This window comes from Condylura cristata, unplaced genomic scaffold (assembly GCF_000260355.1).
Source record: "Condylura cristata isolate star-nosed mole 26May11 unplaced genomic scaffold, ConCri1.0 scaffold00002, whole genome shotgun sequence".
Classification (NCBI taxonomy): Eukaryota; Metazoa; Chordata; class Mammalia; order Eulipotyphla; family Talpidae; genus Condylura; species Condylura cristata.
Window position 1 is genome coordinate 12,175,828 of NW_004567103.1, and position 25,223 is coordinate 12,201,050.

The window sequence follows — 25,223 nt, forward strand, 5'->3', positions numbered from 1 at the left end:
TTTTTTTAAAGATTTATTTATTTGTGCATACAGAACTGGGGTACAGGCCAGAGACTCAGGGGTGGCGAAAGACTTCACCAGAGACAGAGTGGGAAGCAGAACAGGCAGATCGACAAAGTACATTGCTGAGGGGAGCAGCGGGCTGGTCAGGAGAGTCTGCCTCACCATGTGGTCACCTCTGGGGCAGGTGGGTCTCGAACTCATGCAGAAGTGGTTTCAGCTTCTTAGTGCTGTGCTTTAACCTGCTGCACCACCAGGGAGGGCCCGGAAAATGCTGGCTTTTAAGCAGTTGAAAAAATGCTTAATTGTAGTCGTAACAGAATTATAAAGGAAAGTGGCAATAAAACACTTTGTATTATCAGATGGTTGACAGAGAGCAAAAAGTATAATATACACTCACTGGTAAGGCCGTAAGTTTAGGCATTCCCATATGTTGTTGGGGGTGTGTACTTTGGTCTACTTCTAAAAAGAACAATATGGGCCCACAGCCCTTAACCCAGTAATTCCAATTCTAAGAATTTATAGCAGCCTATTACAGAGTTTACTGGGAAATGCTGAGGCTTTGGAAACAGGCCTGGGTTTGCAACATGACACTTCCATGTGACTTGGGTTATACATACGTGCAAAGAAGTGTATGTAAGAGTTACAGCATGCTGTTGGTAAATTTCAGTGGTACCTTTTGAATTCTGAAGCTTATGCATGGGGTAACTGTCCAAATACACACATCACTTTGAGAAATCTAATAGGGGAAATCTAATATGATAGAGGCAAGAAATCAAGGGCTACTGGACGAGGCAGCCCACCCAAGTGGCAGGGAGTGTTAGAGACACAGCAGTTGCTGAGAAAATCTACAGGAGGGGAAATCTACAGGACTGGGTGGGTTCTAGGTGACTGTGTCATCAACTGGAAGGAATGGCATCTTTGACACATACAGGAGGTGGTGACAGCCCCCGAGGGACAGGGCTGGGGAGGCAGGCATGCTCCTCACACAGCAGAGGGGTGGGAATAAGTGTTTTGGGCAGAGTCCAAAGTTGGCAACTTGTCTCCTGTGTCTGCCCACAAGGAGGTAATTTTCCGCTGGCCTTAGACACATCAGGGATGAAAGCAATCCCCTGTATAAATGGAGTCCCAAAGAGTTGGGCTTGACCCATGGCAGCTGGGTCACCAGCTCCCCAGGCCTGCCATGGTCACCAGCAGAGTTACTAGCTGGGGGGTCTCCTGGGATCTGAGAAGAATGGTCTTACAGCTGGCGAGCGTGGGTTGTTTGGGGCAACCCACCGAAAGGGGAGCCTGACCAGCTTCACCTCCCTGGTGACTCATCCTCATGGTCTCTCCCTAGCCGTCACCTCATCCCCTGAGATGTGAGGCGTGGGGAGGGTCTTGTCCAGAGGCTCCAAGCCCAGTCCCCAAAGGTTCCTCTGCCTTCATTCAGCCCCAAAAGCTGGCTCTCAGCCCCCCACTTGTCCTCTACCATACTGCTGGTCAGGGGCGTGTCAGGCGTCACCCCTCCCTGCCTCCGAGGCCTGTGAGTCACTGTCTAGGCACCGAGGATCTAGCAGGCTCAGAAGGCGTGGCATCTGGAGGGGCGCATGGGGCTGCTGTGGGCATGAGGGGAACAGCACTCATGGAAGGAGAGGGCAGCATAAGCTTTGGTCTAGGCCACCCTGGGTTTGAATCCTGACCCCTCTTTTCATGAGCTCAGTCACCTTGGCAAATCATATAACTTCTCTGCGTTTCAGTCTCCATAGCTATAAAATAATCATGCAGTCAGCAACACAATCCTATGTGTCAGGGAATGTTCTGAGGGCTTAGAGAAGAGGCCTTATTTCTGTAGAACTTCTAGTCTGGTGGACACAGTGACTATATCTACCCGAGGATTAAACAAGATAATATGGGTTCAGGGTCAAGAACTAGTGGGTGCTCAGTAAATGACGGTGATTTCTTGGGGTCGCCAAAACTCCCCAAGTAATTATTTTCCCTTCCCAAATTCAAAACCAGCAGCTGGAGAGAGGATGTCTCAAGAACTGATAGAGATTTGAAAGTCAGCTCTTTTAGTGGGGAAAAAAAGTGGAGTGCAGCATGCTGAGCTCTTCAGCAAAAATGGGCTTCTACATGCTCCTCAGAACTGAATTAGTTCCACCACCACACCACACTCGTAGACACACAATGACAGGCCTCTCATCCCAGGACAGAGCTTCCCCTGTAAGTGTAAATCCTCAAGGGAGAGTTGAGAGTACTCTCCCGCTCTGAGCAAATCATCACCAAGAGGGGGGACGCTCCCACCAGCAATGGCCATTTCCTTCTCTCACACCATCTTGTTGCTTCCACTCCACCTTCTGGTTGCTCCAACACAATGAATGGGACTACAGTGGCAGGGACAGGTGGGAAAGGGGAACATCTTTCATTTCAGTTTCACCTACTGCAGACCCTGAATGACATCTGGTCGCTGTTGACCTTGGTGGGAGTTTTATTGGCTGGTTTTCTCTGCGCCCCTTCCTCCCCACCTTCCCTGCTCTGCTCGGTGTCTGGCAACATGAACCCTCTTTTTCTTAGACTCTCCCCTTGCCACAGGGCTTCTGTCTAGGTTCAGCCAATGGGAGCCAGTGACTGGAGTCTGAGGAGGGAGAGCAAGGCCGGACACTTTCCCCTTCTCTCTTAACCAGGTGGCACTTCAGCTGCATGTCCCCTCCAAGGTCCTGACCCCTGTAAACTTCCCTCCCCCTTGGATCCTACCTCGTGTGGTCCCAGCCCCAAGACTCTGACGTCACCAAGTCCGCACTTAGCTCCTTCAACCCCAGGGCTGAGAGCAGCTCCCTAGTTTGGCTAACTTCGGGGTAGCCTAGTCAGCATCCAGCCCTGGACAGGGAGCCCACAGGAAGGAGGAGTGAAGGCAACCCCTGTGCAGTGATTCTCCTGCTTTGGGGAGGGAGACCAGCCTAAGCTTCCAACACCTCCAAACCATCGCTCCAACCCAGCAGGGCTGCACCAACCCCGCGTAGACATTCAGGAGCAGCTGTCTGGTTGGACAGGGGCTTGTAGCTGTGTCTGCATAACATGCAGCATGGGGTTGGAAAGAAGCCAGTTGTCTTTATCAAGAAGGGCGGAGTGTTGATGGAGACTACTGGGAAGTCAGTCAGCAACCCCAGGCCCAGCCATTCCCTATCATTGGTGCCATAGTGCCACTGTTTTGCCTTAATGAGCTTCTGGACTCTCTGTATCCAGATATCCTGCCTGAAGAAAAACCCCCAATCTGCTGGGTGGACTGGTGAGCACCCACCCATGAAACGACTCTGAAGCCACTTCAGGCCCCACTGGCCTCACCAGACTCTTGGTGCAGCTCTGTGCCACAGAGACCAACTTCATGCAGCTCAACAGCACCTCACCTCCAGCCTCAGAGTTTCCCTGGTGACTCGGCAGCCCTCCTGTGTGCAACTCAGAAATGCAGGCGAGTTCATGCTTGAAGGGTTGGAGTTAGCCAGCCGAAGAAAAGAGCCAGTGTGCAAACTCCTCAGCTCTTCTCTTGCCCACTGCCCAAAGGAGCTGGTCTGAGAGGCCATTTATTGGGCTGGATCTTCTATCGGGTGAGTCCTTCTCCTTTCCTCCTTTTCTCTCCTTGGGTCCCTCTTATGGACCCTAGAAATCCACTCTTTAATCAAATCTGAATCAGGTCTGATTTCTAGGGAAGTCTGAGACGCCAATCTTCCTATCATCCATGAAGCAGAAGCCTTTCTTCAATGGTGTTCCCCAACATACAAAGACATTTACGAGACTATAAGGTCATAGGGCTTTATTTAGGAGAGACTCTCAGGGCTCCCCTAGTGTTCATCCCCTTCCTCCCGTCTCCCTCCCCTCCACACTCTCATGCCTACCTCTCATAATCCTTCTCCAGGGCGGCCATATCCTCCCGGGCCTCAGAGAACTCGCCCTCCTCCATGCCCTCCCCCACGTACCAGTGCACAAACGCCCTCTTGGCGTACATCAGGTCGAACTTGTGGTCCAGGCGGGCCCAGGCCTCGGCGATGGCGGTGGTGTTGCTCAGCATGCACACGGCCCGCTGCACCTTGGCCAGGTCGCCCCCGGGCACCACGGTGGGGGGCTGGTAGTTGATGCCGACTTTGAAACCCGTGGGGCACCAGTCCACGAACTGAATACTACGCTTGGTCTTGATGGCCACGATGGCGGCGTTGACATCCTTGGGCACCACGTCTCCGCGGTACAGCAGGCAGCAGGCCATGTACTTGCCGTGGCGGGGGTCGCACTTCACCATCTGGTTGGCCGGCTCGAAGCAGGCGTTGGTGATCTCCGCCACCGACAGCTGCTCGTGATAGGCCTTCTCTGCAGAGATGACGGGGGCATAGGTGGCCAGGGGGAAGTGGATGCGAGGGTAGGGCACCAGGTTGGTCTGGAACTCAGTCAGGTCCACGTTGAGGGCCCCGTCGAAGCGCAGGGAAGCTGTGATGGACGAGACGATCTGGCTGATGAGGCGGTTGAGGTTGGTGTAGGTCGGGCGCTCGATGTCCAGGTTGCGGCGGCAGATGTCATAGATGGCCTCGTTGTCCACCATGAAGGCGCAGTCTGAGTGCTCCAGGGTGGTGTGCGTGGTCAGGATGGAGTTGTAGGGCTCCACCACGGCTGTGGACACCTGGGGGGCTGGGTAGATGGAGAACTCCAGCTTGGACTTCTTGCCATAGTCAACAGAGAGCCGCTCCATGAGGAGCGAGGTGAAGCCAGAGCCGGTGCCGCCCCCAAAGCTGTGGAAGACCAGGAAGCCCTGGAGCCCTGTGCACTGGGCAGAGCATAAAGTGGAGAAGAGAAGAGTGGATGTGGCGCACAGCGAACGGGAAAGAACCAGCTGGTGCTATTTCAAGTTCTCCTGAAGTTTCATAAAATCCTCGGATGAGTTTTCTAAGAGCAAAAAATGGTTCCATAAAGGGAAGACTCATTCCTCATCCTCTCTTCGATCTCCTAAGGCCTTTGACAGTTCTCTTGAATCTTGCACCAGAGTCATTTTTAAGGCATCGTCACTTGCCAAGTCCATGCAACTTCATACCAGTGTCCCCTAATTTAACTTCCGACCCTTCTGGAGGGCTTTTCTACTGAGTTCGGGACCCTGGTCCCCTCCCTCATGGTCAGCCAAAGTCAGTGGCTGAAACTTGGTCCAGCATTATTTGAATCGAATATTCACTGGCCTCTGCCCACACCCTTACAATTCAAGGTGCTATTCTGGGAATATCACCTGTGGAGTCCATTATTGACCAGGTAGCCCCTGGTCATATCGGCACTGGTGCCCACTCTGCCCAATGCCAAGCCATTTGCCATAGGGAATTAAACGGCTACCCAAATCCAGGCTCTGCCTCCTTGGTCAGAGTGCAGGGACCCTCCTCACTAGTCCTGAACCTGTGTGGTTAACACCTGTCCAGGGGTTGACGCTTTGCTTCTCATGTCTAGACCGCTTCACCCCAGGAATCCAGAACCCCCTTCCCCGGCCCTCAGTCTTCTTACCAGCTTCCGAATGCGGTCAAGCGCCAAGTCAATGAGCCCCTTCCCTAAGGTACAGTGGCCTTGGGGGTAGCTATTGGCAGCAGCTTCCTTGCCTTTGATACCCTGCACTGGTAAAAGAGCTGGTGGTACATACCTGTCCGAACCTCATCTACAAAAGAAAGAGTTTTGGGGCCCATGGTGTCTGGCCCAGGTGTCCAGAAGGGTTAGTGTCAGCAGGCCCCAAATCCTACTCTGGCAGAACCCCATTGAGGCTCTCATTTCTGCCCTTGTTCATTGTTCTTTGATGAAAAGGAAAGAGAAGTGGATGGGACGTGAGGCCTTGCAGCTGAAGGACAGTGCCATCGAGTTCTCTTGGGCTGCAGCAACTGGGGCCCACAAAGCCCAGTGTACGCCAGCTCTGGAGGAGAACTTGTGCTGATACTCAGACAAGACCATGGTGGGGCCGGAGTGCTACTCACCAATCACGGTGGGCTCCAGATCCATGAACACTGCCAGGGCACATGCTTGCCAGCACCAGGTTCACAGAAGAAGGTGTTGAAGGAGTCGCCCTTCCACCAATGGTCTTGTCACTGGGCACCTGCCCATCTGGCTGTGTCCCATGTTCCAGACAGCAGAGCTCCCGGCAGGCATTGCCATTCTGCACACGGGCCTGCCCCACGTGGACGGAGGTGCACTCACGCTGAGCAAGCAAAGGGCAGAGAACATCCTTAGCGAAGAGAAAGGCATCGTGCCTGGACACGGTTCCTGCCTTCCCTCCTTGTGTGCTTCTCTACTGAGGGCAAAGTTTCCTGAACTCTGTTCTCCTCGCCCCACCTCCTGTTTCTAAATGTTTATTGGTAGCATTGAGGACCAACAGGCACTGACCGTGGGTTGGCCTGATGCCCTCGGGGGAAGCAGAAGATGTGGGCAATTCTAAGATGACAGCCAATTGCTTGGTGACTAAGCATCCTAAGGAACACTGAGGGGTCAGATGAGTCTGGCAGGACGTGATAGTCAACCACCCACATCTCAAAGAAATTAGGGTGCTAGATGAGGGAAGCAGGATCCAAGTGAGGTTTTGGGGTCAGCGATAAGGAAGAGGCTTGGAAAAGCAGAAAGAACTCCAAGTTCATGTGACAGGAAGAAGGGAAAAGAGCCTGGAAGGGCCAGGCACGTCTATTCCCTGCCTTTGAGGTTGAGTGTGCTTCTGAAGTACAAGGAGGCTGGAGAGAAAATTCTTCCTCAGGCAATTCCAGTCTGGAAGTCTAAGAACTCTTGGCCCCTGAAGCAGAACTGGGATTGCCTGCTTGTTTCTAGAAAAGAGAAGGATAAGCCCTCTGCCAAGAGAGCCCAGTGAGAATCAAGAAGGCTCACCCCTCCTGTCTATCAAACATTATTGAGCCCTAACTACAAGTTAACACTGACACGGGGTCACAGAATGCCAAATCCTGCCCTTAAGGAGCTCCCCATCAGGGAAGGGACGGTTTCAAATGTTAACAGACGTGATGGTGTTGTAAGTGGGACAGAGCGTGTCTCCCTGCGGGGCTCAGGAAGGAATTACTGCAGACCTTAAAGCCAAAATGCCGACACCCATCAGACTTCCCCAAACTTTATGGCTGCACGCACGGGAGGGTGTGGAGAAATGTAACGCTTTGGGTTGACAGACGTCTAAAGTAAAATAGCTCTCTCTGAGAACATTTGGCAATATCTAGGAAAGCTTAGGATCCTCCTGTGCTAGAGAAATTCTGACACAGGTAAACAAGAGCAGGTGTAAGAACAGTCACAGCACCACAGCAACTGAAGCCAAGCAAATGTACTTAAGCTGGGAGAAGATAGATAAAGAATGATTCAGAAGTGGAAATGACTACCTTACCAAAAAAAGCAAATTAAGAAAAATCATACAATGTGATACCATCTGCATATAAATCTTTAACTCATGAAACAATATGATGCCTCAGTTGTGGGTAAATATTTATATTTGCTATATATTCTTATAGTAAGTGTATAGCACAAAAATTAAGAGAGGAAGAGAAGATATTATTATCAAACTTGAGGTAAATGTTCTCCGTGGTAGGAAGAGGAGGTGAAGGCAATTGGAAAGGTATTATATTTCTTGAACTGGGTTGTAAGTCTTCATTATATTGTTCTTTATGCCTTTTTTTGAATGTCTGAAATATTTCTTAATTATTTTATTTTATTTTTTAAAGGTTTATTTGTGCATACTGAACTGGGGTATAAGCCAGAGGTGTAGGGGTGGTGAGAGGCTTCGCCAGAGACAGAGTGGGGAGCAGAGCAGGAAGATTGTGAAATACATTGCTGAGGGAGCAGCAGGGAGAAAGGAGAGGTCTGCCATGCCATGTCACCTCCGGGGTCGGGGATTGAGCTCCCACTGAAGCGGCTGTGGCTCACTTGCAGTGCTGCGTCCTAACCCGCTGCATGACCAGGGAGGGGCTTCTTAATTTTTTAAATGAGGAGGTTTTCTTCATAAATTTAACACTTCACTGACATTTTTATATGGCACGGGGACCTTGACTCTGTATGATTTCTAGGTGACTAAGGCTAACCCCAGCCCCGTGACTTCCTGCTTGCGGTGAGTAAGACATGTACCTTTCCTGTGAGTGTCCTCCCCTGTAACATGGGGGTGATCAAAGAGCCCCTTCTAGAACTACTACTTCAATTGCCTCGCTCATCACCTAATACACACTAGGGTGCCCCATGTTTGGTCCCCCTCCCCAGTCCCTAGTGTCATTGCAAAACAAGGAAATGAATTAAGCTGGAAAGGCTGTAGGCACCCAAGGGCTCCTGAGATCCCCAGGGCCAGGAGGAAGAGCTGACAAGGTGGAGGTCAGCCCAGCAGAGGTCAGCCCAGCTGCTGCCCTCCCAGCCTGCCCAGGTTGTAACCACAGCGGCAGGCACTGCCCAGCTCCCATGACTGCTCACCTGTGCAAGGCGCTCTGCCGTCCTGGGACACTGAGCTGCTGGAAAGCGCAGCAGCAGGTGTGGGCACAGAAGTCAGCCCTGGAGCTGCGTAAGCTTGGCCTCAGACTCCCGTGCCTTTATGACCCAGACACTCACTTCAGGCCACTCCCTGGCTGCATTGCTCTGATCATATCCAAAGTCACATTGAGTCTTCACAAGAGCTCCATGGGTAGGTAGTTTGTGTTGGTTTTTTTTTTTTTTTTAAAGATTTATTTATTTATGCATTCAGAACTGGGGTACAGGCTACAGGTGCAGGGGCCGTGAGAAGCTTCACCAGAGACAGAGTGGGGAGCAGAACAGGCAGATCGACAAAGTACACTGCTGAGGGGAGCCGCATAGACAGATCGACAAAGTACACTGCTGAGGGGAGCCGCGGGCGGGTCAGGAGAGGTCTGCTGCACCACGTGGTCACCTCCGGGGCAGGCGGGGATCGAACTCCTGCTGAAGTGGCTTTAACTTCTTAGTGCTGTGCTTTCACCTGCTGCGCCACCAGGGAGGGCCTGGTAGGTAGTTTTATTGTCCCCATTTTACTGATGAGGCAACTGAGTCTCAGAGAGGTTAACCCACTTGCTCAAGCTCATGAGCAAAACCCAGAACGATTGAAAGCAGGTGACTCCAAATGTGCCCTTGTCTGCTGCTCTTGTCTGCTGCCTGGTGGGGGTGGGTAACATATCAAAGGAGCCCCATACACAGCCAGTGCTTGATAAATGGGAGCACACTCCCTCTCTCTCCTCCTACTTCCTCTCCTTCACTATTATGTAACTGCAGTTAGGGGACAGACTAAAGCATGGCAGATGGGAGGGCTAAGAGGACTCACCCTTCCCTCCTCCGCTGGAAGGTGGGACCACAGTGAACGTGCCCTGGCTACCCCTCCCACTCCCCAACCCCCAGGAAAGTGGCTGTACTCTAGGCCAGGCGTGCTTATCCCAAGTCCCTCAGCAGCTCTGCTCCTGAGCAGGGGCTCAAAACCATGTCGGGTTACCAAAGCCCTGTTCCACTCCATCCCTTTGACCTGACCCACACCAGCCTGTGGGGGTGCACACTCAGGGGGCCACACTTCTGGCAGCCTCCTTCCCTCTCCACCACTTCTCAAAAGTCCCATCACACCCCCAACTGGGCCCACTTGTATGTCTGCCATAGGCCTCTGCTTACCATGATGCCTGGCTGGGGCCTAGCAAGGTTGTCTGCCCGTGTGTCTGCTGCCAGACCAGAGGCAGGAAGACAGGCAGAACATCCTAGAATACTGGAAGGAGCAGTAGGTTTTAGCACCTAGCGTTTAATTCAGTTTTGTCGCCTGTGGGTGGGAGCGGTAGTATTGAGGCAGAAGTGCAAAGCACTGAATCAGGGTTGTTTTGCAGAGAAAAATAGGAGGGTGAGCTAGGACTCAGCTACGTGGGTGCCCTCATGTCCCAGTGCAAGTCTGGTGTGTCCTGGCCTTATTTCCCCACAGAATAAGACTCTGTAGTTTCAGCAAATTTGAGAAATAAGGCACTTCACTTCTTGTTCCCTTTGAACCCCTAAACACCATCCTGAGGTAGGTAAGGCAGGGCCTCCATTCCCCTGTGAAGAAAGGAAATTGAAGTCTCGCGTGTCTTGCCCAAGGTCACATGGGGGCTAATTAGTGGTAAAATTAAGGTTCATCTGGGGCTTAGACTCGTTTTTCTATATGGCAGTTTTCCCTGACCCTCCCCCACTTCCCTCTCCTGTATTTCTTTCCCTCTGATCTCGACTTCTGTGATCAGCCACCACCATTCCCTTGCATACCCTGCAACTCACCTGCCTCCTTCTGGCTTCAGTATCCCCATGTGACAAACAGCAACTGTGGCTAAGTCCATGTCTTCACCAACTCTGGCTTCCTACTCTAGCTGAACAGTGGAGCAGAAAACCCAGAACCACACTTGCAGATCTGACACTAACCTCAGATGGGCCTAAAACTGTCCCCCAAATATACCACTTCCCTCCGGCCTCTACCTCCGAGCGACCATGACCAGGAGAAAGGCTGTCAGATTTAGCTAATAAAATAATTGTGTTTAACACCCTACCCAGGAAGCAGTTGCTAATGTGAAATGTTCATCAATGGGGCAAGTGGTGGGGAGTTATTTTAATTGAGGATTTTTCAGAAGCTGGTGTTCACTGGATACTGGGGCATGACCCAGAATATCAAGAGGGGTAACTTGGTTTGGACCATGGGCTGAACTCTCTCTTCTACCTGGAATTAAGAGGTCAAGATCCCCAGAAAGTCAACTAATACTCCGTAGACAAGGAAGCCCAGTTCTCCCACAGGGTTGATCCTCCTGTAGAGAGACCGAGGGCCCCAAGAGTCCACTGACCCAAAATTGTTTGTCCCAGCATTCCAACTGGTCTTTGATGTTGGAAATCTCAGAGTCAGCATAGAGTCACTGACTCTGGGAAGATAATTGTCCTAAAGACAGACAGGGAGGAGCCTGCCCATGACTGTAAAAGCGTATTAATAAATCTAAGAGCTAAGAGGAAAGGCAATCAATAATCTTCACCCCTTTAACAAATACTGAGTATCAGTTCTGTGTCAGAACTGATACTCAGTATTTGTTAAATTTAACAAATACTGAGTATCCACTATGTGCCAGGATTATTGGGGCAGAAGAGAAGAATCTCTGCTCTTAAGGCACATACATTTTCATGGGGAACCACTAGGACATTAAACAAATGAGACACTTCTGGTAGTGATCAACACACAAAGGAAACAAAACAAGACAAAAGCCCCAAAAGAGATGGGGAGGGGGTGCTGTTGAGAGAGAGAGGGAGAGAGAGAGAGAGAGAGAGAGAGAGAGAGAGAGAGCAGTCTCTAAAAGGTGGTATTTGCACTTCGACCACATGACCAAGGGGTCTGGCAAGATCTGGGGGAGTGCTCCAGGCAGAGAGAATATTGAGTGAAGAGCTTCAGAGGTGGATGTGCGCCCCATGTACTCAAGGAACCCGAGTGGAGCACTTCCTCTAAGGTGAGATCACAGCTTTAAGGGGGCCTTGGAAGGAGAGAGGCTGTTAGTGTCAGTGCAGTGGGAGGGTTCTGAGCACGTCGCTGCGACTGTGTATTGGAGAGGGATGACTACAGCTGCTGTGTAGAGCAGGCATTATAGGGGTTCAAGAGGAGGGCGGGAAGCTGGTTCTGCAGGTGTCCAGAGAGGAGGGGATGGCAGGTTCTCAGTGAAGCTATAGGGCGTGCTGACGTGAGCTGGCCAGATCTACCCTGTCTGCAGAACTCCCGGCTTCTGCTCCTCCTTTGCTGGTAGGACCTTGATTTTGTCTCATTGTCTACTTGATCAGGGAAGAAGACCTTTCCTCAGACCCAGGGTAAGCATCGATTTGTCTAACCCATTCGTGCTAATTCCACTCCTTCCTCTTAGTGACTGGTTTAAAGAGAAGTGAACAAGAGTGCTTTTTTTCTCCATTATAAAAAGAGAAAGGAGGAAACCCCCTTCCAGCCACAGTACAGTGTCCTATGTGGGTGTGATATGTTGGAGTTGTTGCAGCCATCCTGTGATCACGTAAGGTGTTACCAACCCCTTGAGCCAAAAGCTGGAAATACCGGAGTTATCGGTGACATCATCAAATCAACTGGAACCGCCCTGTGCTCAGATTTCTTGTGGGATAATAAATATCCTCATTGTTTAGGCTGCTGTTAGGTTTTCCATTATTTGCAGCCAAAAAAATGTCCTAATAAAAGAGGGGGAGGGGAGAGGGAAGGAGGAACGTGGGATGATCCCAGGTTTTTAAATGAAGCACTGAATGGGAGATGATATTGCTAGCTCAGATTGAGAAGCCTGGAACAAAAGCAGGTTTGGCAAGGAGTGGGGTGAGGACAGGATATTGAGCGTTCTGCTTTGCATGTGTTACATTTGAGACGTCTCATAGGCTTTCAGCTGATGTTGTCCAGAAAGCAATGTTGACCCAAAGTTCAGAGCAGAGGTCCAAACCAGGACATGGAATTAAGTCATCAGCATATAGGTGAGAATTATCTTTTTAGTCTATGTTTTCACTGCTTGGTGATATACTCTAACTCCCTTCCTTTTTAAATAATCCTAGAAATGCTAGACCTTTTTTATTAAAGACACTGAATCATACCCCCCAAGTAGAAATAACATAATAAAATCTCATAGATTTATTACTCACCTTCCACAATTGCTCCCCAAATAAAGAAGAGACTGGGGAACATTCCTTAGAGGTAAGACATCAAAGAAAGAGTGGCCAATACTAAAACCCAAGAGAGGGTGTTAGCCAAGCCCAGAAGAAATTGTCTCAGGAGGAAGGAAGGATAGATTGTGTCAAACAGCCGAGGACTGAGAAAGATGAAGACAGAGAGGTGCCTTGGGCTTTGGCAAATGGAGACCAGTAAAGACGCGGGCAAGGGCATCTCAAGGGCATCTCGGTGGAGCATGTGGCCCCAGCCTGTGGGGACCGCAGGGAGAAGAGGTGGTGTGTGTATCTTTTTGGAGCCGTGGAGCTGTGAGAAGGGACACAGCTGGCGGCTGCTCCAGTCTGGAGAAATGGAAGGATGCGCACTAGGGCTCAGCAATGCCTCTCCCAGATGGACTCAGTGGAGACATTTTCAACTGCGAGGACTCCCCCACACTGCTCCAGGGTGGAAGTGAGCCTCTCCGAAGTGGCTAGGAAAAATGGAGCTAATGGGGCTAGAGGGAGAGATCCCCTGAAAGAGTAGCCTGCTGGACATCCCAGAAAAGAGACTCAGCAGGAAGAGAGAAGTGCCTGGCAACTACTTCTAGATTCTGCTCATATATGCGAAAACCTAAGCGTTTCCAGTCTGGTGCACACCCACCAGCGCTCATAATCCCAACTCAGGGAAGGTGTACATATAGACTAAGGAAACACCTTACCCTTATGGTCACAGTGTTTGCACGAGTACACACACGCAAGAGCTCCATCAGAAGCAGAATCTGTATTCTACTAACATGCCTTAGGCATTTGTTTCTTCTGCACCTTTCTCTTCTTCATTTTCTCTGCCAGAGGGTCTGCTCAAGGGTTATAAACCCCTTGTGATAAGGGCCAAAGTCATGCAATGTTTTGAGTATGTAATGTGTGTGATGTGTGCTCAGCATGTTGAATGGAACAGGCTCTGCTCTGTGTCAGGAAGCCACAGACCTGCAAACTATGATGACCAGCCCAAAAGGCGGCAGCCATCCTGATCCAACTGTTGCCATAGTGTTCTCTTTGCTGCTGTAACAAACTGCTACAAACACAGTAGCCTTAAAATGACACAAATTTATTATCTAACAGTTCCAACTATAGAAAGGACACACAGCTGGATCACAGGGGGGAAGATACACGCAGAGTCTGGAAGGATGATTCTGCGCCTGTTCTCTCCCATAAGGGCTCACAGAGCATACACTTCCTCCAGAATGAAGACAGAGCAAAAATTCCCTGCAGTGTTTTTGCCTATGGCATCCATTAGGGACTCAGCACATAAGGTTTTTACTGCTCAGGGAGCCACCTCTGTCTAGCACATACCAAAATTCCAGACTCCTAGAAGAAAAGCTGGTAAATTCAGCATAAATCATGTTACCTAATTTAACATAAATTATATTGCCTACACACAGTCTAGGTTCAATGGATCAACCTGAAATAAATCTCATCTGTGAATGCACCTGTATGCCAAGGCCTAGCTAATCTCCCCATATACAGGTGACGCTAGAGATGCCCAACACAGCAACAAATCCTGATTCCCCCCCCCCATTTTCTAAATATCATGGGGGTTAACATTCCAAGGATCAAAAAAAAAAAAAATTTCTGAGATGGAATGTGGCTTCTCATCTGTCTATTTGCAAATCCTGGCTTCCTAGATTTCTACCCAATTTTGAGTCTCATATCTGAAGTGAAATAGTCCATTTGACACACAATTAATGCATGCTCACCAAGTGCTAAGTGAGCACGAGGCTAAGAAGTAAGGACACAAAGATGAATAAGATATGGTTCCACCTTCACCAAGCTTGTGATCTAGAAGATGGATATACACGCACATAACTACTGCACCATGTGCTGGCCACAAGAGAGTAAATGTCCTAAGAGCACAGATAGCTGCTCACAGGGTGCTTGGCTGTGCATGTATACCTTTCTAAATGCGTCTGATCCTTACAGAGTAAAGTTGTTACCCCAGTTTACAAAGGGAAAATCTGAGACTGAAGTTCAGAGAGGTTTTAGGATTTGTTTTATGTGACTTAGCTCAAATGTCTTTGTTTTCACCCCGATCCAAGGGAAAAGGCCAGGACGGGCCTCCAAGTGGTCCTGTTCTGTAATCACCAGGAACTCTGGAGCTCTGTGGAAACCAGGACCCCATTGCCAAACTGGCCTCACTTTATGCCCTTACAGGTTTTCTTTTTAACAAATGTACCATGTTCTCCCAAGCAGATGGTTAAGTGTATTGGGAAAATAGAGCTTTCATTGTATTCCTTTCTGTGCCTTGCCTAAGTAAGATGTCAATTAGCTATTTTGTTGGTGAGCAGTTACCCCTGGTATTTTATCCTCTTGTGTTGTGTTGTCAGACAGCCCTGGTCCCAGAAAACACCGCGGGAAGAGACACAGGTGAATCCTTTCCAAGTGACAGGTTTCTTAAAGATGCCAGTGGGCACGAGGTACATTTCCTGAAGAAGTTCCCAGTGAAAGAAGGAATGGCCCTTTTCTGTCGAGCTTTCCACCTGAGCCAGGGGTGTTGAGAGGCAGGTCACAGATTCTGAGCAGGCTTAGGGGCAGAAAAAGATGGGAAAGTCAAAATCAGCTTTACTACCATGTCTTTTCCCCTCTTCAGAATCAGCAAACATTTTTATACTTCACAACAATGCTTTCAGGGTGGAATCATTTTTTCCTTTTGGCCCAGGAAGATGCCAAGGACTTGGTGAAGTTATGTCACTTGCCCAAGATCATACAAGGTGGTCAGGATGCGAGACCTGAGTGAGGACTTCAGTCCAGAGCTTCCAACAATTCTGGCAACAGGAAAGCTGGCAGGTGGCAAGGGCGAGGGCTGGCTAATAGCCTGCGAGCGCGGCAGATTCCCTGGGTTTGCCCTTGCAGTCAGGCTGTGGCGCCCAGTTTTGCGGGAGCCTGAGGGATAGACACCCTTCGCACAGGTGTTGGCCAAGGCCAGCCTTCCCGGCAGGGGACCAGCCGGCCGCCTTCCGCTGCAAGGGTTCCCGGGAGATGGGCCGGATCCAGGCAGCAGGCCAGAGCCTCCAGAGAGGCAGGTGGGGAGAATACGGGTGAAGGTATACTGCAGCCACCTGGAAAGGACAACCTCTACAGTAACCCGCTTAAATGGAATAACTGAGAGACAGGCGCCCCCGTGACGCAGGTGCAGGTGAGGCGGGCCCCCCGTCCCTGCATCGGAGCTTGGAAACCCGGGTTGTGGGCCAAAAGCCGAGAGCGAAGTGTTAAAAGCCCCATCTGTGTTTGTAACGCACATCAGACAGGTGAGGGAACTTAACGCGCCTGGGGCGGGGCCCCGCCGTGGCCCGCCCCTCCCACTGGGGGCGTGGCTACCAGGCTTCTCGGCCCCAGTGGGCAGCCCGAGCGCGGTGGCCCCGCCCCCTGCATATAAGAGCGGTGCGGCACTGCAGCTAGCGCAGTTCTCACTGAGACCCGTCACGCGGACTCTACGTGAGACGCACCTCCTGGACTCACCATGGTGAGTGCGGCCCCTCCGGAATCACCACTTCTCCGAATTTGCCCCTTTCCTTCCGGACCCTCCCCGCTGGGATGCTCGGGGCTCTCCACCCGGCGTTCTAGGACTCCAGGGGGTGCAAGAGGGTGCGCTACCCCCACCCCACCCCCTCCTGGCGACTTTGGCCCAGCAATGTTCTCCACTTTTGGAGACGGGGGATGGGGGTGGAGCGGAGCAGGCTTCTTCACCAGCAGGCAGGCGTCCTCCTGAAAATTCCCTCCTGCTCCACCAAACATATGTACCCTAACCTTCCCGAGGGGAGTCACGCGGTCCTGCTTCCAGCCCTTTCCGCGAACGGGGGAAGACCCGCTTGGCTGCCCTCCACCCCCGCCCCTCCCCACCCCCCCCCCCGCCCGCCCCCACTCCCGTTCCCTAGAACTGACCGAACTCTTGCTAGGCACTAGGAGAGGGAAGGGGGTCAGATTACTTGGTCCAGCATCCCCTTTTCTTCCGACTTGTAGGCATCCCTTCACTCGTACCCCCCCCTCCGTGACTCAGCACCCCGCTTCTGAGCCAGGAGGGAAGGCGGGAAAGAGGTTTGGCCTCAGGAGACAAACCGGCCCCTCTAAAGCCAGAACCCCCGGGTCCGGTCCGGGGATGGGCAGAGACAGCTGGCGTGGAGCAAGAGCCTGGGGCCGAGGCCAGGTTGGGGGGAGGGAGAGAGGTGTGTGTAGGGGGGTGATATTTATAGCTCAGAAACGGGGGCCGAAATCCAATCCTGGCTTTCGACTGGGATGTAACTGGAACGAGTCTGGGAGGAGAATGCCGGGCCTGGGTGCTGGATGGCGTTCACCCTGCCCGCAGCACGGCAAGGCAGGTGTTACCTCTGGGGCCTCACAGCAGGTTCCGCTTCCTTTCCTGGGTATTTGTAAAGTCACCCCGCCATTTCACTGTTGAAAGTCGAAGCCCTACCCGTCCTGTGCCGCACCACTTTGGCGCTTCAGTGGTTAATTTCAGACGGTCAGGAATAAGCCTAAGGCAGCGAGGCCCCCAAGCCCACAACCCTTGTTGCCCGCACTCAGGTCTGCCCTTACTGCTATTTCGGAGGGCTGACGTGGTGCTGAAGACTCCCAGAGAGTGGGGGTGGAGGTGGGGAGAGGAGCCAGATGGGACTGATCCTCAGAGCCAGATGGGATTTAAAGGTGGGGGAGAGGGCATCCTGATGGTCATTGTGGTCAGTTATTGTCAGGTTAGCAGGCTGAGGTCTCTCTGCAGCCCACAGGAAGAAAGGGGGAGAAATTCTAGTTATTCATCCTTGAAGCAAAGAGTTAATCATGTGGGGAGCCCCTAGCTATAAATGTACAGCTTCAAACCTTCTGTGCTTTCTCAGGCGCTTCAAAAGCTGGATCTGTGGGTGTAGGGATCCAGAACAGCTGTAAAGTCGTTTGCCCTTGTCTGGGTTACTGCAGTGTCTGTCTGTCTCACATGCGTTTGCCCTCTGTCCTCCTGAGTGGCCTATGAATGGCAGAGTCATGTACAGCCGCAACTTTTATTGACAAGTTTCCCTACTTAGAATTAAACTAAGGGGTTGACCTGCTCAACTGGGTGCCTTGGAAGTTGGGAAGCTCTTTGCAGAGGAGTCTACCTCTTCTGACCTCTGCCCAGCCCCCAGCCTCTGCTTTTGCCTACTGAGTCACGTGAGCTGGAAGGTTAGACAGCAGAGGCTGTGAGGTGAGGATTCGTGGCGTGAGACTTATGCTGTGCCCTCTCTCTTTATCCCTTAGCGTGAATGCATCTCCGTCCATGTTGGGCAGGCAGGTGTCCAGATGGGCAATGCCTGCTGGGAGCTCTATTGCCTGGAACACGGGATTCAGCCAGATGGGCAGATGCCCAGTGACAAGACCATTGGTGGAGGGGACGACTCCTTCACTACCTTCTTCTGTGAAACTGGTGCTGGCAAGCATGTGCCCCGGGCAGTGTTTGTGGATCTGGAGCCCACCGTGATTGGTAAGAGGAATTGGAAGTGGAATTGAGAGGAGCAGAGGGTGATTCTAAACTTTCCTGGAGAAAGGGTATCATTTAGGCCTGGCTCTCCTTACCCCAAAAACTCCTCAGCTAAAGGAAGCAAGTGGATCACATGCTGGGCTGGGCAGCAGGCTTGGGTTTCTCCCACACACTGGTATCTCAGTCTGGCAGAAGGATGAGCACTTCCAAACGTCTGACCGCAGCTACCAAGCTGGAGGGAGGTCCCTGGTAAGCCGCCTTGTGGTTTGTCCCCTAATAATGTGGTTTACGCCCTTCCAGATGAGATCCGAAATGGGCCGTATAGGCAGCTCTTCCACCCGGAGCAGCTCATCACTGGGAAAGAGGATGCAGCTAACAACTATGCCCGTGGTCATTATACCATCGGCAAAGAGATCATCGACCCAGTACTGGACCGGATCCGCAAGCTGGTGAGGGTGTGGCGTGGAAGGGAGGGAGCTTCTGAAACCAGGCTAATGGTTGGGGATCTCTTTTCCAGATCTGTTTCAGGTGTTGATCATTAATGGTGCATATTCCAGAGTGAGCGGCTACATTGCCATGCTTACAAACCTTTCCCTGCAGAACCAGCAGGCCCTTCCTCCACCTACATTGTTCTCTCTCTTTCTCTTGCCTTTCAGTCTGACCAGTGCACAGGGCTCCAGGGCTTCCTGGTCTTCCACAGCTTTGGGGGAGGCACCGGCTCTGGCTTCACCTCGCTCCTCATGGAGCGGCTCTCTGTTGACTATGGCAAGAAGTCCAAGCTGGAGTTCTCCATCTACCCAGCCCCCCAGGTGTCCACAGCCGTGGTGGAGCCCTACAACTCCATCCTGACCACGCACACCACCCTGGAGCACTCAGACTGCGCCTTCATGGTGGACAACGAGGCCATCTATGACATCTGCCGCCGCAACCTGGACATCGAGCGCCCGACCTACACCAACCTCAACCGCCTCATCAGCCAGATCGTCTCGTCCATCACAGCTTCCCTGCGCTTCGACGGGGCCCTCAACGTGGACCTGACTGAGTTCCAGACCAACCTGGTGCCCTACCCTCGCATCCACTTCCCCCTGGCCACCTATGCCCCCGTCATCTCTGCAGAGAAGGCCTATCACGAGCAGCTGTCGGTGGCGGAGATCACCAACGCCTGCTTCGAGCCGGCCAACCAGATGGTGAAGTGCGACCCCCGCCACGGCAAGTACATGGCCTGCTGCCTGCTGTACCGCGGAGACGTGGTGCCCAAGGATGTCAACGCCGCCATCGCGGCCATCAAGACCAAGCGTAGTATTCAGTTCGTGGACTGGTGCCCCACGGGTTTCAAAGTCGGCATCAACTACCAGCCCCCCACCGTGGTGCCCGGGGGCGACCTGGCCAAGGTGCAGCGGGCCGTGTGCATGCTGAGCAACACCACCGCCATCGCCGAGGCCTGGGCCCGCCTGGACCACAAGTTCGACCTGATGTACGCCAAGAGGGCGTTTGTGCACTGGTACGTGGGGGAGGGCATGGAGGAGGGCGAGTTCTCTGAGGCCCGGGAGGATATGGCCGCCCTGGAGAAGGATTATGAGGAGGTAGGCATCGACTCCTATGAGGATGAGGATGAGGGAGAAGAATAGAACAGCTGCCTGGAGCCTACTCATATGTTTATTGCAAAATTCTTTCGAAATAAACAGTCTCCTTGCACGGTTTCTTGTCCCCGTGAGTGCTTGAGCTTGAGCTTTCGCTGCCTCCTTCATGCTGCTGCTGCTGCCGCCGCCCTATTTGCTGCTCATGACCCTTTTTCCTTCCATGGTTGAAGCTGGGACCTGCCAAGGGCCTTGCCAGGCCAGGAAACATGATCCCTGGGACCTTGATGTTCAGCCTTGGCAGGGGTGGGAGGTTTTGCCCGGGATAGTGAGGAAATGAGAATGGGAACCTGGACTTGTCCACCCAACCACAAGTCGTTGAAAGCTACAAGTCTTCACTTCCTTTCCAAGTAGGCATTTAAGTTCAGCAATTTGTGTATTTGGAAGTCAGACTGCTATGCCTTTCTGCCTGCTGCTGCTGCATTCACCAGCCTGGAGACAAGGCCTGGCCGAGGCACCTCTGTGCATTATGAGGGCTTGGGAGTGGGACTGAGCTGGCCCAGACTTCCTGGGCATGGAGCCTAGTCATAAGCTTGGGGGATGGGGGGGAACGAGGGCAAGCCCCCACAGTTGTTTTGTGTCACTGCATAGCTTACTGTCTGTCCTACTGCTTTGCTGGGGCCGAGGGCTGTGCCATTAAAAGTCAGGTCATCTCCCCTCTGTTTGTGCTTTCTTTCTGGCCTCAGCCTCCGTGCTAGCTGGTGGGAGCCTCTGCCAGGGCTCTGGGGAAAATTTCTACTTTGTTAATAGGCACCCTAGGGCCCATGGTGACGTCAGTGTGTGAAGGTGGGCCGGGTGGGGGGGGAGGGGGGACATTCAACCTCAGAAGCAGGAGATGGCAACCCTGCCCTTGATTGCTTCCCCTCCCTGGTGATTCAGGGACGCAGTGTCCTTCCCTGGGGAACAGGTTTCAAGCCCAGCAAAGGTAGGGCCCCTGTTTACTCAGCACAGTAGGCAGGAAGTGGCTGCTGGGTACTGCCACACCACACTGGTCTCATTAATCATTAACTGTGTGTGAGCTAGAACCATCTGGGAGAAGCTAAAGACCCATAAGGTGGCTACATCCACTCCCCTTGCCCCCAGGCTAAGGCTGGGAGACTTGCTATGTGGATGTCCCAAAGCTTCCCTAGGTGTCTCCACCCAGAAGCCCTTGCCTGGCAAACCTGCTGGGCTGCTTTGACTAAGCTACAACCCAGGGAAAGAAGGAAGGGAACAAGCGAGTGTGCTTTTAGGGGGCCCTGGCTCCAATTCTTGGACAGATAGAAACCAGCTCAAGTCAGAGCAGCTTTAAACTTCTGACAAAGAAAAGCTAGAAGCGCCCACCACCAGCCAGAAGATCTAGAAGGATACCAGCCTCCTTGCATGCAACTGTGCTGCCCCCAGCCTCTTATCTCCAGCGGTTCCCTTGAAAATAGTAACCAGACTGTGGGTCCCTTGTACTTCTCATCCAGGAACAATGAAAAGCAGATCCACACCAAGCTACTCTCACTTTATTCTTCTGTTTATACATTCTCCTGCTCCCAAATTTGGAGGCAAATCATGATGTAAGTTCAGCAGTCCCACTCAGAGCCCTTACCAGATTCTCTCAGCTCCCCTCTCTTCATTCACCCTTCCACCCACCCCGACTCAGCCAGGTGCTCTGTCCAGTTGATGCTTTGGGGTGAGCGGGCAGAAGCAGAGACGGAAGAAGTCTGGCTATCCAACCTCTCTGTCCTCAATCACAAGAGGACAGAATAGACAGGTTGCTACCAGGCAGGAGGCGCATCCCAGGGCACTGTGACTACCTTCAACATGGCCACTGGTCTGTTCAGATCTGGGTAGTAAGCTGGCCTGGGTGGCTACAACTTGGGGGTTGTAGTGCTTCCAACTGACTGAGGAGGAAAGGAATGTGAGGGCGTTGCTCGGGGTCCACAGTCATCATCGAGGCCAGTAGCTGCCGCAATGCTGAAGAATGCCTGTGGAAGGAAGAGGGCACAGTGACTGGAAGAGAACTGGCCCTGGAACAGGGCCTCAACTCCACTAACATCAGGAGTCTGGACTGCCTGGTGCCCCTTCTACTGCTCACCTGGGGCTTTGTGGAATGCTGAGTTGATTCTGCACAGCAAGGGCCACACTGTCACCCTTCTGGAACACCATGTCATAAGGGCCTTCCCCAAACATCATGGCATACAGCACGCAGCCTAGGGACTGAGCAGAACTTGGTTACTCCTTGAAAAGGGACCACGGGAGGTGATCTCTCCCTTAATTCTGAAACAAGAGGGGACTACATAAGGTAATAACATGCTGATGGTAGCCACACAGCGCCATCAGGCCCCAGAGAAACTGCCAATTAGCTGGGGGCCTCTACACCCCTTGCAGCCTCTACCTTCAGCTCTGACAGTTGGCTGTACCCACCCTGTTCAAAGGGCGGGATTATACCACTTCCTGAGTAGCTGAGTACAGTGTTGCTGACATTTCCTAGGTAGGAAGTCGATGGGGGCGGGGACATGCATGGTTCCAGGGGCCCCATGCAATAGAAGCCGAAGACCTCTACGCCACAGCAGGGACAGCAGCACCCACCCACTCAGATTTCCTCCACATGCTTCTCACCCAGACATCAGTCCGCTCATCGATGACACAGTGGCTCTGCACAGAGAAGAGCTCCGGAGCCCGGTAGGAGATGGTGCACCGCTGGGCTGCCCAGTCCTAGAATAGTGACCCCGTGGCTTAAAAATGGGGAGTATGACTTCACTCATGACAAAACTGTCATATAACCAAATTGGGGCAGGCACCAAAAGGGGCTGGGAAAGAGAAGCAGGCGGGCAAAGAACTGCAGAGACTACCTGCAGGGCTAGGGCCTGGCGGGAGCCCTCCACGTGGATGCACGCGTGATTCATCGAACCCAAGTCCATTAAAACCGGCTGCCCTTCATCTCCAAGCAAGATATTTGTGGGCTTCAGGTCCCTGTAGGGAGGTGGAAATGCTCCATGAGTATTGGTCTGGGAGGCTGCAATCCCACAGGATCATGGGGGCTATTTCTTGGGAGGAGAGCAGAGACTGCTCACTTCTCCCTTTTGGTTTTTCCCTTCTGCCCCAGCAAAGGCACAGAGCCCTCCCACTGACCTGTGGGCATAACCCTTGGCATGAATGGCCTCAAGGCCTCTGCAGATGCCCAGCAGCAGCTGAAGGATTTGTTCTTCAGTCAAGAAATTGCCTTTGTCCTTCAGCCTTTCTATCTCATTCCACAGCGTACCTCTCTGCAACACAAATTTCCCTGCATTGGAGATTTTTTTTTTTTCTTTGAGTTTTACAACCTGAGCCTGATCCCTTCCCAATGTCATCCCTTTTACCAAACACACACACATCCCACTTGGGTCTCTAAATCCCAAATGTGAAGTGGCCAAACCCAGGACATCACCCCCGCTTCCTAACATGCTTAACTGTTCAGAGTCCTTGGTTTGTGGCTCTGTTGCAACCCCTTCCACAGCCAGGAGACTTTCTGACCTTGAAGAAGGGTAGCAGAAGCCAAGCCTCATGCTTAGTGCCTCGCTCCCTCAGACAGTAAGCCACGAGGTGAAGGATGTTGGGGTGCTGGAAGAGGCGATGCATGTCTGCTTCTCGTTTGGCCTCCTCCTGGTCCTGCTGCTCGTGACATAGGATTCGCTTCAGGGCGTAGAAGTGTCCATCATGTAACCCCTCCACTAGGTCCACATAGCTGAACCCACTGTGGGCCAAAGGGGTCAGTGAAGGACCATGGTCACGTGCCATCAGAGCAATTCCTGCAGGGGGGAGTGTCTTTCCTATTTAGCAGAAACCTCCCCAGATGCAGTTCTAAGAGCAGTCTGAAGATCATTACACTTTGAGCCCAAGAGCTGGGACACAGTTATCTTTGAGGTCCTATGGTCAAAATACAGAGCTTTGCACAAAACAGATTTTCCTCAATAGATCATTAGTCAATATTTAACAAAAGCACTGAACCAAGCACCAGGGAGTCATTTTACATGCATTATCTCATTTAATCCTCACAGTCCCATCAGTGATGCATGAAAAATCTCCACTAAGTAGATGATGAAACCATCGCTTATCAAAGTCACACAAGCTGGTTCTGGGAGGTTTGGCTCCAGAACCCACTTTCTTTAATTGCTAAAAGTAGCAATGCTCTCTCAGAAAGATAAGAGGACAGGGATAAACCGTTGTGCCTCAATCACCAAAGCCCTGGAGACTAAGTGAAATCCAAACACTCACCCCTCCCCCAGTTTCTGGATGAAGAGATAGCGCTTATTGTCCATGATGACAGTTCCCCGAGAGCAGACACACAGTGCGTGGCCCATAGTGTCTCAGTCATCGTCCTCAAGGACGGTCTGGGGCTGCCAAAGGGTTCGTGCAGGATGACTGCGCCTTTCCAGATGTACTGGAGACCCGGTGGATCATGCTGGAAAGAAAAGAAAGGCACAGTGGCGGGTCTGGCACGATCCAGTGGACTCTCAGGCTCAGGTCTCAGCACCTAGGTGCCCACCTAGAGAAAATGTGTCCTGGGGACACCCGCTGGGAGGAGGCTGGGCTCAGGTGTCTTAAAGCCTCAGGCCACGCAGCGGCTACTAGGCCGGTTCTTCCAAGCCCAGCGCAACTTAGGGCGGCCCCGGCCCCCCACCGCCCGTCGGGCCCCAAACATCTGGCACTAGGTAGTTCGGGGGTGCGATAGGGGCGAGGCTCCAGTCCACCCTTTGTGGAGACCACCCTCGGCCTGAAGAACCATTGCCCGCAGTGGGTCGGCCCGGACTCCCCACTGACCTGATTCAGACGAAAGGGAAGCGCCAGGGACCGGAAGTGGAGACGTCATCAGTTCGCGCCCGCCTAACGGCCGCGGTTTCCTAGCAACCGAGGGGCTTGCGGGCGATGAGGGGGCGCAGAGCTGAGAGGCCGGGGGCGGGTTAGTCCTGGGGAGGACGGGTCCCAGGACCCGGGTGGAAGGTCTCCATCCCGCCTTCAGTTAGGGTCAAGACGCAAGCAAGCATCTGCGCCCAAAGGGAGCAAAGCCGGCCGGGCCGTAGGCCCCCAGGACCTCCATCTCCCAATGCCGGAGGTAGTAGGCCTTGTGGGTGACCCATAAAGTCCAGTTCCTAGGGGAATGCAGGGAGGAGCGGGTGCTGGTGACCTGGACCTCTGGAGCTGGGCGCATTACCACCTTTTAGACTCTAGCCTGGATCCCACTACTGTGGTCTCAGTAGTTAAGACCTCAGGCTCTTGAGCCATACTAGATTCTTACTAGCCTACTAGCCTGTGGCCTCAGAGCAAGTTACTTTCTCTCAGAAATCCCTTTCCCTCACTGTAGGTAGACAGATGATAGATTAGGCAGACCTAAGAGTTAGTGCATGGACAATTAGGCCTGACTCGAGTTCAAATCCCAGATACTAGACTAGCTGTATGACCTTAGACAGGCTACTTCATTTATTTGTAAAATGGGAATTTGTAAAATGGGAATGGTAATTACCTCACAC

General features: G+C 52.3%; 2 protein-coding genes and 1 pseudogene across 4 annotated transcripts in view; 1 reads left to right on the plus strand and 2 right to left on the minus strand.

Moving 5' to 3' along the window:
* The window catches only part of LOC101636958, a 12,405-nt pseudogene extending 2,942 nt beyond the window's left edge, over positions 1–9,463 (minus strand). Inside the window, exons 1-4 of the transcript XR_193488.1 lie at positions 9,443–9,463; positions 5,961–6,181; positions 5,503–5,650; positions 3,870–4,786 (exon numbers count right to left, since the gene is read on the minus strand). The product of XR_193488.1 is annotated as a tubulin alpha-8 chain-like (transcript). The remainder of the gene's footprint in view (positions 1–3,869; positions 4,787–5,502; positions 5,651–5,960; positions 6,182–9,442) is intronic.
* Positions 9,464–16,050: 6,587 nt separating this feature from the next.
* On the plus strand, positions 16,051–19,809 carry LOC101620976 (tubulin alpha-4A chain). Its single transcript, XM_004674265.2, has 4 exons — positions 16,051–16,129; positions 17,890–18,112; positions 18,410–18,558; positions 18,766–19,809. The coding sequence occupies exons 1-4, from the start codon at positions 16,127–16,129 to the stop codon at positions 19,735–19,737; spliced, it is 1,347 nt and encodes a 448-aa protein (XP_004674322.1). The 5' UTR covers positions 16,051–16,126; the 3' UTR covers positions 19,738–19,809.
* A 1,405-nt stretch (positions 19,810–21,214) lies between these two features.
* STK16 (serine/threonine kinase 16) lies at positions 21,215–24,553 on the minus strand. 2 transcript variants are annotated; one of them, XM_012727110.1, is made up of 8 exons: positions 24,517–24,553; positions 23,971–24,157; positions 23,230–23,449; positions 22,849–22,982; positions 22,569–22,689; positions 22,336–22,431; positions 21,812–21,933; positions 21,215–21,701 (listed from the first exon to the last, which is right to left on the minus strand). In XM_012727110.1, exons 2-8 carry the CDS (start codon positions 24,054–24,056, stop codon positions 21,554–21,556), a joined length of 927 nt encoding a protein of 308 aa, XP_012582564.1. In that variant the 5' UTR covers positions 24,057–24,157; positions 24,517–24,553; the 3' UTR covers positions 21,215–21,553. The 2 variants fall into 2 exon arrangements, with proteins under 2 accessions (XP_012582564.1, XP_004674323.1); XM_004674266.2 differs by lacking the exon at positions 24,517–24,553 and adding an exon at positions 24,242–24,496.
* Between the last annotated feature and the right edge of the window lie 670 nt (positions 24,554–25,223).